The sequence below is a fragment of the Megalobrama amblycephala genome, linkage group LG8, assembly GCF_018812025.1.
Source record: "Megalobrama amblycephala isolate DHTTF-2021 linkage group LG8, ASM1881202v1, whole genome shotgun sequence".
NCBI classification, from domain to species: Eukaryota; Metazoa; Chordata; class Actinopteri; order Cypriniformes; family Xenocyprididae; genus Megalobrama; species Megalobrama amblycephala.
This window is the reverse complement of record NC_063051.1, coordinates 12,882,731-12,895,927: the sequence shown is the minus strand read 5'-3', so window position 1 is coordinate 12,895,927 and position 13,197 is coordinate 12,882,731. Positions and strand designations below refer to the sequence as shown.

Genomic DNA, 13,197 nt, shown 5'->3' with positions numbered 1-13,197 from the left:
TCGAGATAAAATGTTGAGATGATGTCGTTAAATTACGAGAACAAATTTTTTTCTCGTAATTTAATGTCTTTATTCTCATAATTTAATGACTTTATTCTCAACATTTTATCTCGACTTTTTTCTCGAAATTTAACAACATTTTTCTCATAATTTAACGAATTTGTTCTCATAATTTAATGACTTTTTTCTCGTAATTTAATGACTTTATTCTCAACATTTTATCTCGACTTTTTTCTCGAAATTTAACAAGTTTTTTCTCGAAATTTAACAACTTTAATCTCGAGATGGTTTTATTTTTTTATTATTGCTTGGCCCTAATCCTCTTCCGTATTTGTCCATAAAATTGTCAAACAAAAATGATTTAACCAAAGCTAATCTTCTCTTCATCATTTTTCTGTTCTAATGATTGTGAAGTGTTTCATTCTGCTTTGTGTTTGTCACCACTTTCTTGTATGTTTTTATGCATGCTATGAACACTGCAGTCAGGTGCAACTCATAAACTTTGCCCAGTGTAACTGCTTAGTTACTCAGTAGCCTGTAATGAGTGTGCTTTACAAGTTACTTAGTTTGAGTGTATTTCACATGTCATTTGAAAGAGGACACTAAAAACTATATATTGGATACAATTTTACATACAACCAAATCGCAGGACCATAGTGACCTTTGATCTGAAGGATATCCTGTCTCCGAAAGAATGTGCGTGTGAGCATTTTGCATCAACTGGAGAGAGAGAGCGAGGAAGGGAAATAGAGTAAAAAGTAGAGTTGACAGTAAAAGGGGTTTATATGGAAGATTAAGAAAAGGTTTTACTTTTAGTTTTCTTATATGTCTCTGTTTTGTCCCTTTTTAAGAGTAAACCAAAGTAGGAAACCTGTCTAATTCGAGTGAGATGGTAAGTAACCATTTCTAGTTGATTATCACATGACCATGTAGTAACATGCTGTTCAATCATCTGCTGTTTGTAGACAATGTTCAATTTGTTAATATTAATTCGTGCTTTAAATTTTAATGAAATGTTTTTACGTATTTCTAAATATCACTTTATACATTTTTTATAAAATATGATATTTTACAAATATGCTATTGTTCTTTGTTAATTCATGTTTGTTCATAATGAACTGTAAGGCTGTAAATACATTGTTTATTAGTTCATGATGCCTAATACACTAACTAATGCTACTGAATTGAACCTTATAGTAGTATAAGAAGTGTATATACTGGAAAATTATTACCTCATGAGAATTAATGTCTTTAAAGTATAACAACACAGATATTTATTTGCTAATAAATCCCTATACATGATTATAATTGTCACATCGATTGCAAGCATTAAATTCAATTCTTGTACTGTGTGAATTAATGTCTCGGTGAGTGTTGTAGGAAGGTTCAAGTGCAGAAGCAGCACTAAGTGTAAGTGCGAACAGCATCAGAATCACTGATTTGACTCAGGATGGAGACGTTCTGACGTTTGCCATCACATCCCAGAAAGTAAGATGCCTAGCAAATGCATAAATCATGTTTAAAATGTGTTTTTTGGAATGCTAAAATATCATTACTTCATTTTTTTTCCCTCAGTTGAATGGCAGTGCTGGGGTGTGTGTGTTTCGAACATATGAGGACTTTGATTGGCTTCAACAGAGTCTTTTCTCACAAGAAAATGTTCCTGGACTTCAGGGAATTATTGTGAGTGAATTCTCTAAGCGCTATAGGGTCCTTCCATGTCAAATCAACCAAATTTTGAAAACGTCCCTAGCTAAAATGATTGATTTAAAAAAATAAAAAATAAAAAAATCCACTATTTTGTAGAGGAGGGTTAAAATGACAAATTTCACCTGAGATTTGGAATTAGATTACAAGGGGGAGAAAATGACTTTAGAAAGATGCATTGCCATCTTTAAGGTAATTTTTGTCATTTTGACCCCCCTCAACAAAATACTGGATTTCTCAGTCAATATTTATCCATGGCATTTATGTTAGTCATTTATTTATGTTTTTTTTTAAATGTTAGGAATTGCTTATTTTCACTAAAACCATAAGATGCATGAATGGGGAAGCACTTATATGAGATGAATTTATGCCCACAGTTTCCACCTTTGCCCCCTAAAGCACTTCCAACCCAGTTGAACATGCAGACCAAAGCATTCAAACAACTTGGTATGTATTATTTGAATATGCACAGGAAATTCAGACAAAATATATGAATAGTTTTAATTCTGAGAAAGGTTTTATTCATTTATTTTTGTAAATGGCACTTGGTTTGATACTTTGTTTCTTATATAACACATTTTACATGTTTTTCTGGATGTGTGTTCAGGGTTCCTGGCTCTAGGACAGGGTTGGCAGAGTTATTGTAAGGCTTTGGAGTTTTATCTCCAGCAGGTGGCAACACACCCAACTCTCTGCAAGTGCAAAGCACTGGAGAGCTTTCTTATTAACACTGAGGTATAAACACACACACATACACAAAGTGACTGTGATTTTTCATTAAATTCTGCATCTCAGCCTGATATATGATTGATAATACAATGCTAATTGTAACCAGGCTAACCTACTGAGGTCTCCAGCTAAAACTGAAGGTAGTAGTTTTGTTGTGGAACATGGTAGATGGTCAAGTGTCATTTAGGTGGTTGACCAGCTATACTATAAGCTGGTGGAGACCTGGCTGAGCTGGTCGCCCATATTGGAACAAATAAGCTACTATACTCAAAAAAACAAGTCTGACCAGCTTAAGCTGGTATGATCTTATTTGTTTTTAAACAGTGTTCTTGACCAATATGTTCCACCAGCTCAACCAGCTTCCTCAATCTCCAAAACCGGAATAGGCCAGCTTGTATCTGTTGGAAACATCAAAAACACAGCTACTACCATAAGATGGTTTAACTGGATTCCCCAGCATGCGAATGCCGGTGGTAAACACTCGTGTTCCAATACTCGTGCACGAGTTTTGGGAGGCGTTCCCTCGAAATTCTTACCAAAGTCCCTTTAAGTCAAGTCATTTCACTCGGCGGCCATCTTTGAAACGCCTCTCGGGCATCCTGGGCATCATGCAGCTCAGCTCCTATCTCTTTGAATGGGGAAACATCAAATTCTCCAAAACTGTTCGCCAACCTTACAATTAAATGTCATATTTGAAATCACCAATCAAATCAAACAACAACTGTCTCATAATTTGTTTTCCAAATGCTTGAATCATGACAAAAAATCGTTATTTTTCAGGCTGGATCAAGCTAATGCGCATGCGCAGACGTAAATGCGCGTCTCCTGTGCCTCATTTCGGAGGCGCGCGTCTGACTGTTTCTATAGAAACCGGTGCTTCTAACGGCCGCTGCAGTGACGAGATGACTTTACCAGTCGGCGATTGGCTCTTATTTAGAAGGCGGGACTTATTCCGCCATATTGCGCGTTTCACTTTCTCCCATTCATAATAATACGAGTGACAAGTCTTGTGTTATTCTATAGTCTTTGTTCTTACGCATGCGCTCATTTCAAAAACTCAGTAACATGAAGAAATCTTTGATGATAATCTGGCTTTTGTCATTTCATGTGTCTTTTGACTAGTCTCCTGGAAAACAGCGAGGCAGGAAAGGAATCTTTAATCGCCTTAGTCAGGCTGTGGAGGAGATGAGAAAAGAAAGTCATAAGGTATCTTATATATGACTATATATATAACTATATAAACATTATGGATATATTAATGTGATTTATATCATATATAAAATTGAATATCCCCAGGATGTGGACAACTTCTTTCAGAACGAGAGAAATAGAAACACAAGTATTGCTGCTTTATCAAAGGTTGCCACAGAGGTACACTATTTTTTTTTCTTTCTTTTTTTTCAGTTTTTATCTGGCCAGTGGACTATAAGTCATTTTATAATTCAGTTTGCAATATTGTGTTCTTCTCTCAATAGAAATTACTTGATGTTGTGATGACAGAGCAAAGTAAGTCACTGCAAGTCACTGTTAACACATGATTTGGGAATACAGTAGGCTTATGTATCACTATGTGTGTGTGTGTTTTACAGAGCTTGCTTTGGCCTGTGGACATTTCTCCACATCTCTTCATCTTTGTGTGAATCAGGACGATGCAGATGCTGTAGCATTCTCCAAGTAAAAATTCACAAAATAAAATTACCTTTTGTTTCTGCATTAAAGGGTTAGTTCACCCAAAAATGAAAATAATGTAATTAATTACTCACCCTCATGTCGTTCTACACCCCTAAGACCGTCGTTCATCTTCGGAACACAAATTAAGATATTTTTGGTTAAATCCGATGGCTCAGCGAGGCCTGCATAGACAGCAATGGTACTTCCTCTCTCAAGATCCATAAAGGTACTAAAAACATATTTAAACCAGTTCATGTGAATACGGTGGTTATACCTTAATATTATAAAGCGATGACAATATTTTTTTGTTCCCCATAAAAACAAAATAATGACTTTTTAACAATATCTAGTGATGGCCGATTTCATAACACTGCTTCATGAAGCATCGGAGCTTTACGAATCGAATCAGTGAATCGGAGAGCCAAAGTCACGTGATTTCAGCAGTTTGGCGGTTTGATACACGATCCGAATCACTGATTCCGATTCGACTCAAAAGATTCATAACACTCTGAAGCAGTGTAACGTTATTGAAATCAGCCATCACTAGATTTTGTTAAAAAGACGTTTTTGGGGGTTTTTTTGGCGCACAAAATCACATAGCTTTATAATATTAAGATAGAACCACTGAACTCACATGAACTGATTTAAATATGTTTTAGTACCTTTATGGATCTTGAGAGAGGAAGTACCATTGCTGTCTATGCAGACCTCGCTGAGCACATCGGATTTAATCAAAAATATCTTAATTTGTGTTCCGAAGATGAACGAAGGTCTTACGGGTGTAGAACGACATGAGGGTGAGTAATAAATTACATTATTTTAATTTCTGGGTGAACTAACCCTTTAATGTGCATGCTGAATAAAGAGAGAATGTGTCCGAAAAATGTTTGTTTATGTGAATGTTGGTTATGAGAGGATAATCAGTTTATTCATATTGTATTTCTTTAGGGTTTGCTTGAAGCTGTCTGATATTATTGAGGCAGTAAAGGTAAGTGCACTTTACATGCAAAATCTTTGCACACAATTGAAGGGTTCTCATTCCTGTATTTAGATAAAAATAATGAATACTAAAATTTGATTTTTTGATTTTTCTTTAGCGAAACTATGAGAAAGTTGCCAGTAACAACCTAACCACTCTTGGTTTGGGTCTGGACCTGGAGTCTCGCTATCAAGAGGCAGAGAAAGTATGTTTTATGAAATGCTTATCAATGACTGTGATTATGTGTGATAATGCTTTACAATGTTTAATACAGAGTAACTAATCTTTTAGATACAGTATTACCAGTTACTGTTCACCTCTGGCCAACACACGAACAGTGCATGATTATGACTCAGGCAGCATTACAGGTCAGAAGTCAGGTTGGGATCGGAACATTCAAAATATTTAATCCAGTTCCATCTCTTTGAAGATCGGATTCATCATCACACCGGTATGGAGATGGGTTTGTTGAGGATCTGTTCCACTGGCTGTCGTGACTATGAGGCCTTCACAGGGTAGTTTGACACAATCTCTGTTGACATTTTAGGGATGTGTTGTGGTCGTGTTTAGGCGCAGGTCCTCCACCTGATCTAGATACGGCCTGGATCCGGCTGACTACAGTAACCTCGGGATAAACAGAGAGACTAATATAAGCATAGATGCCATTCTTCCTATGATGTAACGAGAACATCGGGTGTTATAGGAAGTGTTCCCAATGCTAAGAAGACTGTTCCAAAGTTTAGGTGCTAAATAGGAAAAGGAAAAACAACTTGCAGTTGATTTTGATATTCTAGGTATTATCAACTGACCAGAATTTTGAGATCGCAATATACATGAAGGACTATAATGTGCTAAAAGCTCAGTCAAGTACTGGGGAGCTAAACCATTTAGTGCTTTGTAAGTAATTAGCAAGATTTTAAAATGTATACAATGTTTAATAGGGAACTAATGCAGTTTTGACAGAACCTGGCTAATATGGTCATACTTCCTGGTTCTAGTAAGAACTCTAGCTGCTGCGTTTTGGACCAGCTGGAGTTTGTTTTTTAAATGTGCAGGGCAACCACCCAGTAGAGCATTACAATAATCTAGCCTTAAGGTCATGAGCACATGTTCTTCTGAAGAGCCTCATGCCAATGAAAGAACACAGTGTGATTATGATTCAGGCTGCATCACATGATTCAGGCTGCATCACAAGACAGAAATCAGATTGAGGATCAGTAGCATTCAAATATTTCATCCAGTTCCTTTTGCCTGAAGATCAGATTCATCACGCCAGTATGGAGAAGAAGCTGGTCATAGGTCTGTGCAGAGGACATGTTTGGTTTTATTCATTTTTATTTTAGTAGGCTACGTCAAGTTACTAAATGAAAATGAGAAATAAGTTTACTTTGTTATATTTTATTTTATTTCAAGTAACAAAAATTTTTATGTTTTAGTTAACTATAATAACACTGTCACAGACTGACAGACTGGGCTATATATCAGAACTCCCCTCAGCCAATCAAATTTAAGGGCTGGAATATTTGTTTACAAAACTATATATATAATATTTTATTTTGAATGCAGGATTGTATGAAATGTAATGAAATAATGAAACCCAAGACTGCTGTGGTTGTAATTGTCCATTATACTTTACAGGAGATGCTCTTCAGAAGAACCTGTAAACTGGTAGAGCTGGAAACTGTTAAGAAGAGTACAGAAAAAGCCAAGGCCAATAAGAAAGAAGTGGTATGCTTTTAATATATGTATCTTTCATATATTCTCTGTCCAGATACACACGTCCGTGTCCGTCCACACTGAAGTGTTCACATCATATTTAACCGGTAATTCAAATGAAGTCTTTCTGTGTCTAATACTGTAGATGGAGGCATTTCAAAAAGCTGTTGAGAAAGAGTTCAACCTGATCTCATCTGTGGCTAAACAAGAGGTAAATGCTGTGACTGATGTTAAACCTAAAGAAGATTATCTGCTAAATGTGTTACCAGTGTTGATGACCTTCTCCATTTTAAAATAATGTTGATTACATATTGCACATTTATATAGGATATTGTATATTTATTGGACTAATGTGTGGCAGATTGAGCGTTTCCATAGCTCCCGAGTGAATGTGCTGAAGAACTTCCTGATTGACTGGTGTGAACAGCAGCTCAACACAGCGAAGGAGTGCGCTGAACTCTATTCTCAGCATCTGGAAGCTTGCAGAAACATGTATTCAGAATGAATGAAACATAAACAGGTGGTTTATGATCATAACACTATTGCTGGTAATGTAATCAAACTGTTCTGGGTCTAAAAAATAGAACTTCATCATGATATTATAAAAGTGCTCTGTAAATTCGGTTTATTCTCATATCTTTTTAATCACTGGTCCTCTTTAATCTGATTGTAATGTTTCCCAGCTTTTAACACTGAAAAGCCATCTAATTTTAGACTATATATTCAGAAGTGAACTTTGTCATATGTAAGCTTTGCAGTAAAGCAATAAAACCCATGACTGTTTCTACTTTGCAAACATTGTTAATGCTGAGGTGATGATTTAATAATACTGCACAAAATGATAAACACATTGATAATGCATTGGTGTTCGTAAAAGTAGTCATTAGCATGAGCACGTTATTACTATTAGGGTAGATAAAGTTTATTCCAGCTGGGAGGCTAGTGGACATTGCATAACCTGCTTAGAAGATAGTCTTACAAGTTAGTCATCTAAAGTTTTTTCTTTGAAACTGGTCATAACTGGTCATAAGAACTGGGTCCCAGGTTATGAGTCATTTATAAGTGTAGACTGGTCTAATGTGAATTTGAAAAGTAAGATTGATGATAGATCCCAACTGCTAGGTGGTCAGATTAGCTTTTTAAGACACAGCCTTAACATAGAGGGTATGCAGCTGGTCCCATTGTGGATAAAGCAGACCAGGAATCAGAGTTGTAGACAAATGTGAAAGAGTTTAATGATCATAGAGTGTTTTCCATACTCTAAAGTCTGAAGTCAGACAAACAGGCCTACCTAGAAAAGTGTAACACACAAAGTCACTTTCTATAGGAAGGTTCAAGACACCTTTACAAATATGAAAATTACTGCCATATGTGTATAGTTGGGTAAATATAGGTAAAAGTAAAATACAGGTAAAGTGTATATATACTACATTTAATGAAGCACACACAGCATATTTTTAACTTCTTATTCAAGAATATAAATATAAAAATCTAAAAACTCCTTCTTAAAGGGATAGTTCATCCAAAAATGACATCATTTACTAAACCCAAGTAGTTCCAAAACTGTATGAATTTCTTTGTTCTGCTGAACACAAAGATCTGTTTGATCACAAAGAATGTCAGTAAACAAGATCTGTTTGTTTACTGACATTCTTCTAAATGTCTTCCTTTGTGTTTAGCAGAACAAAGAAATTCATTGTTTTGGAACTACTTGGGTTTAGTAAATGATGACAGAATTGTCATTTTTGAGTGAACTATCCCTTTAGATATTGATCCGTGATAATTATTGATTAAATGTCAGCAGCTATCAGTCTGCAGCTTTCACCTGGTTGCCCACTTCAGCTAAGCAGTGTTGAGACTGATCAGTACCTGGATAGGAGACCTCCTGGAAAACTAGGATGCTTCTGGAAGAGGTGCTAGTGAGGCCAGCAGGGGGTGTTCGCACTGTGGTCAGTGTGGGTCCTAGTGCCCCAGTATAGTGATGGGGACACAATATTGTCACGCCAAAAACACACCATCCTAATCCAAGGTTAAAAAAAAACAAAAAAAAAAAAACAGGATGTCCTTCAGAAAGAACATAGTTGTAACTCCTAGCCAAACTTGCTCATTGGCCCCTGTCTATCATCATGGCCTTGTAATCATCTCAATATATAATGACTCTTCTCCACCAATCAGCTGGTGTGTGGTGGGCATTCTGTCGCATCATTCAGGTGGGTTCTGCACATTGGTTGTGGTCGAGAAGATTCCCCCTGAGGTGCTTTGAGTGCAGAGGAAATGACTATATGAATGTAACGAATTATTATTATAAATTTGATCATGTATTAACAATGCAGACATTACATTAAAAAAGATTCATGGAAGAATACAAAACACTAATCAGGTGAGAAAATAGTAAAGAACCAGTAAATGTTAAGCTAAATTAATATCAATGTGCTGAATGCTAATGTGGAGTTTCCTGCACACTCATGGAAAGGAGATGTGCTTGCTTCCACTGTCCTCTTAATACTACAGTAATTTATTAAGTATTTCTTTAGCTTCTTCATATGAACAGCATTTTCCCTTTGCACTGTGTATTTTAGTCACATTACAAGGGGTGAGGCTCTTTTTCAGGGTTTCTTTTGGGAACTTGAAGACATCTTTTAAATGAAATGCCAGGCAAACATGATCCCATACATAATAATAATATTCTTTATTCACAGGTTCAGCCTTCGCAATGTTGTCCTCTTTTATCAGAATTAGTTTAAATCTAATGTCATCACCAATGGCTTGTGCTTTCCAGAGAATTTGATTTTCCTCATAATCTACGAATAAGCTATTTTTAATCCTTGGGAATTTCTTGAACCTCTCATTGTCCTCAGGGCTGTGAACAAGAACAACGTACATGATCTCCTGCTTGTAAAACTTTGTCTTATATTCCCTGAGAACTGGGTCTTGGTCTCCACACATTTGCACCCTGTATTTTTCCATCAGATCATTCAGAGGAAAAGAGAATCGAAAGTTGCCATAGCGTGATTCGTCAATGTGGAATGCAGGTGATGTGGTGAATTTGCTCAGGAACAGCTCCTGTCTTTCTGTTTGTTCTTGAGATCTGTCTGGGAACACCTTCTCCAGATAACGTTCTTCAGCTGCTTGTATACTCTCTTTATCAATCTTCAGGCTCCACCATGAGAACTTCTCATCATCATTATCATAAGCCTTGAATCCCTCTGACTCCAAGATTTTGTGAAGACCATATATGTCAGTGACATGAGTCACCTCTGAGATGTGAAATTCAGTGGGGGTTGGATAGTTTGGGATGCTTCTAGTCAGGTAATCAAGCAGTTTTAGCTCATAGGTTATTCCCAATTTTTTGAAGTCACGCATTATTTGTTCTACATTAGTATCTTCCTGAAGTGCGTTTCTCAGATATTCTATGCTAATGTGTCCGTCATGACTGACCACAGGACAGTTGCGTTTTATTCCCACGTGGAAGGCATACTGGAAAGATTAAGATTTAATATCTCAATTTTATCAGCTTTTAATACATACCCAGATGAACAAATTATTATTTCACAGAACTTTACACTTATTTTCATCAATTTAAAAACACAAGACACAAACCTTGTTTTCTGCGCCATAGCAACAAAACAGAGATCTGAATCAACATAATTTAACACAATTTCTGTGCCTTGTTTTGTTTAGATTTGGCTTAGTTTTAGGCTAGATTGTGTTCTGAACTATTGTCAGATGATATGATAAACCTTTTGGAAATGTGAGTCTATACGTTTGGACATTGTTTTGAATGTACTGTAACATTTTAGCATTAGCTTACTAATTAAGTTTATGCTAGAACAATTTTAAACTCAAAAGAATGTTCTCATTTAATAAGTTCTATCAATATGCTTTAATTTTTGACTATATAACATTTATTTGTGACTAAGACAGTTACTGATCGTTTTGACATATGTTAGATATAAATTGTCAAGAATTGCCTATACTTACATGTTTAGCTGCCTCTGCCATTTTCTGAGTTTTAAGTAAATTGTGATGCCGTTTGTGCTGTGAAAAGCTGAAGCTATTGCTCTGCAGATTTATAAAGTTCATTCTGCCACGCCTGTGAGGGCAGGGCTTGTTTTTAGAGACAAGCCTATAAATGAGCTATCATGGCTAATAATGTTGTTTTGTTGTAAATATTGTAAATTACTGGCGCGAGGGCGGGACAACCTGTCACTCACATGATATCAGCAATAAAAAAACCACAAAGATCAATTCACAATGGAGGATAAAAAAAAATGTAGGCTATTAATGTATAATTACTAAACAATTATCCATGAATGGACAAAATCCTTTTAAAAATGCTTTTATTTGACTTGTTCTGCTGACAGAATCCATGAATATCTTTTAGAAGAACTGCGTACTTCTTCACTAAACAAAGAACGAAAAAAAAATCGTCTAAAAACTAAAATCTGTAATGTTTCAAAGCAGTTTCATGTATAGATGGAATATTTTGACAAAAGGAAAGGGAATATGAACGGTGGAACACAGTACACAAGCACAGCATTCAACAGCAACATCTAGTGGCAAAACTCTGCATCTATCAAATGCATAAATGTAAAAAAGACAACGTAACAGAATAATTTAATGTTGAGTTGCAAACAGGGTTTAGTGATGAAAATTTCACCACATTCTATTGGTCCTTTGGTCTGTCGCCAATAGTTCCATACATTTCCTCAGCATCATATTTTCTCTGCAGAATACCATATGTTGAATTGTGATCATCCTAAAGAGACAGTTTGTGAAAGATCCTTAACGTATTAATTTGTTATTGTGTATTGAAAATGTGGATTATTGACAATTAAACGTTTCATTTCTTTAAGCACTTGTTCTTTCTTTCCTACTAATAAAAAGAATGAGCACAGGCCCAAGATTTTTTTGAACTTACCAAATTATTTTCCACATTTATCTTGCCGGTCTCCATTCTTGCTTTTTTGTGAGCTTTAGAAACAGTAATTACCAGAATTAAAACATGCTCACTGAAATGTGTTTGTGTTGTATGTGCATGTTAATGTGTGTGTGCTGACCTCTGTGAATGCAGTAAATGACAGCTGCTCCTCCTATCACTAGAAACGGCACAGAGATCAACACACTGAGACTCGTCTCAGATAATGGTGTACTTTCAATTCTCTCTAATGAATGAACAGAGAGAAAACAGTTTTAGCTCAATATTACACAACACTAATCTTTTATGGAAGGTTTACTTGCGAACATTGACTAGTGTTTTGCTTTACGTTCAAATAATAAATGCAGTTAAAATGGTAACAGAGGCTGATTGCTTACTTTTAATGAAGACGTCGATGAATCTGGAGGTTTTTTCTAACAAACAGACGTATGACCCCTGGTCATCCTCAGTCAGGTCTGACAGAAGCAGAGAGACGTTTCCTGGCGAAGTCTGATTGAACAGTGTAATTCTGTTTCTGTACAGCTCAAACACACTGAATATATCAATGTAAATGCCATCTTTTGAAGCCCTCCTGCTTTTAGTTTCCCAGAAGAAGCTCTTGGGCTTGTCCTGTGTGTTGGTACAAGTGCAGGGCAGCAGCACAGACTCTCCTGAGAAAGCTGTTATCTTTGTCACACCACTGTCTGATGGAGTACAGGCTGAGGGAAACACATCTGTTGTTTTAAAAATTGTCGAATTTGAATTTATTCATTTATATATAAATAAATTAACTACACATTAATTAAGTAGTCTTACCTGTTATGAAGTAGTGCAGAGATGACAGGATGTTTAAAAATATCCACATTTTTATATACGCCATGTTTATTCTGTGATGGTCATGTATCTCTTCAGACGCAGATTTCACAAGTCACATCCTGTCAGCTCTTTTTTTTTATTTTATCAGTACAGTTGATGAACTCTTACACAATGATCAGTTACCGAAGCATGCATAGAGTCACGGAAACATACAGACACAAATTAAGTTCTTTAATGTTATATGTAATAATTATAGGCCTACTGTTCGTCTTTCTGCTGTTTTGTACTGTTTTTCTTAAAAGACGTTAGGGTAATATATTGTTAAAGGGTTAGTTAACCCAAAAATAAAAATTCTGTCATTAATTACTCACCCTCATGTCGTTCCACACCGTAAGACCTTCGTTTATCTTCGGAACACAAATTAAGATATTTTTGATAAAATCCAAGAGGTAGCCTATATGACTCGTCTATAGACAGCAATATAATCAACACTTTCAAGGTCCAGAAAGGTCCTAAAGACATCGTTATAACAGTCGACGTGACTACAGTAGTCAAACCTTAATTTTGAAGAGAAGAGAATACTTTTTGTGCGCAAAAAACAACGTATGAGAATGACACAAAAGAGAAGATATTGTTAAAGGTGCCCAAGAATGCTTTTTCA

General features: G+C 35.9%; 3 protein-coding genes across 5 annotated transcripts; 1 reads left to right on the top strand and 2 right to left on the bottom strand.

Annotated features, from left to right (window-relative positions):
* The first annotated feature begins 268 nt into the window (after window positions 1-268).
* si:dkey-28n18.9 (sorting nexin-6) lies at window positions 269-7,603 on the top strand. The gene is made up of 14 exons (XM_048199428.1): window positions 269-892; window positions 1,381-1,488; window positions 1,576-1,683; window positions 2,085-2,154; window positions 2,315-2,442; window positions 3,559-3,642; window positions 3,733-3,807; window positions 3,912-3,942; window positions 4,026-4,110; window positions 5,056-5,095; window positions 5,205-5,291; window positions 6,725-6,814; window positions 6,948-7,013; window positions 7,164-7,603. Exons 1-14 carry the CDS (start codon window positions 890-892, stop codon window positions 7,305-7,307), a joined length of 1,119 nt encoding a protein of 372 aa, XP_048055385.1. The 5' UTR covers window positions 269-889; the 3' UTR covers window positions 7,308-7,603.
* Window positions 7,604-8,012: 409 nt separating this feature from the next.
* LOC125273770 lies at window positions 8,013-10,990 on the bottom strand. Its single transcript, XM_048199429.1, has 2 exons — window positions 10,784-10,990; window positions 8,013-10,279 (listed from the first exon to the last, which is right to left on the bottom strand). The coding sequence occupies exons 1-2, from the start codon at window positions 10,883-10,885 to the stop codon at window positions 9,308-9,310; spliced, it is 1,074 nt and encodes a 357-aa protein (XP_048055386.1). The 5' UTR covers window positions 10,886-10,990; the 3' UTR covers window positions 8,013-9,307.
* A 118-nt stretch (window positions 10,991-11,108) lies between these two features.
* Window positions 11,109-12,843, bottom strand: LOC125273773 (cell surface A33 antigen-like). Of its 3 annotated transcripts, none has more exons than XM_048199435.1 (5): window positions 12,537-12,843; window positions 12,119-12,454; window positions 11,863-11,901; window positions 11,724-11,776; window positions 11,109-11,561 (listed from the first exon to the last, which is right to left on the bottom strand). In XM_048199435.1, the coding sequence occupies exons 1-5, from the start codon at window positions 12,598-12,600 to the stop codon at window positions 11,469-11,471; spliced, it is 585 nt and encodes a 194-aa protein (XP_048055392.1). In that variant the 5' UTR covers window positions 12,601-12,843; the 3' UTR covers window positions 11,109-11,468. The 3 variants fall into 3 exon arrangements, with proteins under 3 accessions (XP_048055392.1, XP_048055390.1, XP_048055391.1); XM_048199433.1 differs by having other exon boundaries at window positions 11,112-11,561; window positions 11,863-11,967; window positions 12,537-12,832; XM_048199434.1 differs by having other exon boundaries at window positions 11,113-11,561; window positions 11,863-11,967; window positions 12,119-12,439; window positions 12,537-12,826.
* Window positions 12,844-13,197: the final 354 nt, after the last annotated feature.

What these genes read in the sequence shown, in the direction of transcription:
- LOC125273770 (XM_048199429.1), bottom strand. Translation starts at nt 10,885, where the DNA reads ATGAACTTTATAAATCTGCAGAGCAATAGCTTCAGCTTTTCACAGCAC. An exon ending in TGGCAGAGGCAGCTAAACAT is followed by an intron (nt 10,280 to 10,783) that starts GTAAGTATAGGC and finishes TAATCTTTCCAG; the next exon opens with TATGCCTTCCACGTGGGAAT.
- LOC125273773 (XM_048199433.1), bottom strand. Translation starts at nt 12,600, where the DNA reads ATGGCGTATATAAAAATGTGGATATTTTTAAACATCCTGTCATCTCTG. An exon ending in TCTGCACTACTTCATAACAG is followed by an intron (nt 12,455 to 12,536) that starts GTAAGACTACTT and finishes TTAAAACAACAG; the next exon opens with ATGTGTTTCCCTCAGCCTGT. An exon ending in CATTTACTGCATTCACAGAG is followed by an intron (nt 11,777 to 11,862) that starts GTCAGCACACAC and finishes CTGTTTCTAAAG; the next exon opens with CTCACAAAAAAGCAAGAATG.
- si:dkey-28n18.9 (XM_048199428.1), top strand. An exon ending in TTGCCATCACATCCCAGAAA is followed by an intron (nt 1,489 to 1,575) that starts GTAAGATGCCTA and finishes TTTTTCCCTCAG; the next exon opens with TTGAATGGCAGTGCTGGGGT. An exon ending in GCTTTCTTATTAACACTGAG is followed by an intron (nt 2,443 to 3,558) that starts GTATAAACACAC and finishes TCTTTTGACTAG; the next exon opens with TCTCCTGGAAAACAGCGAGG.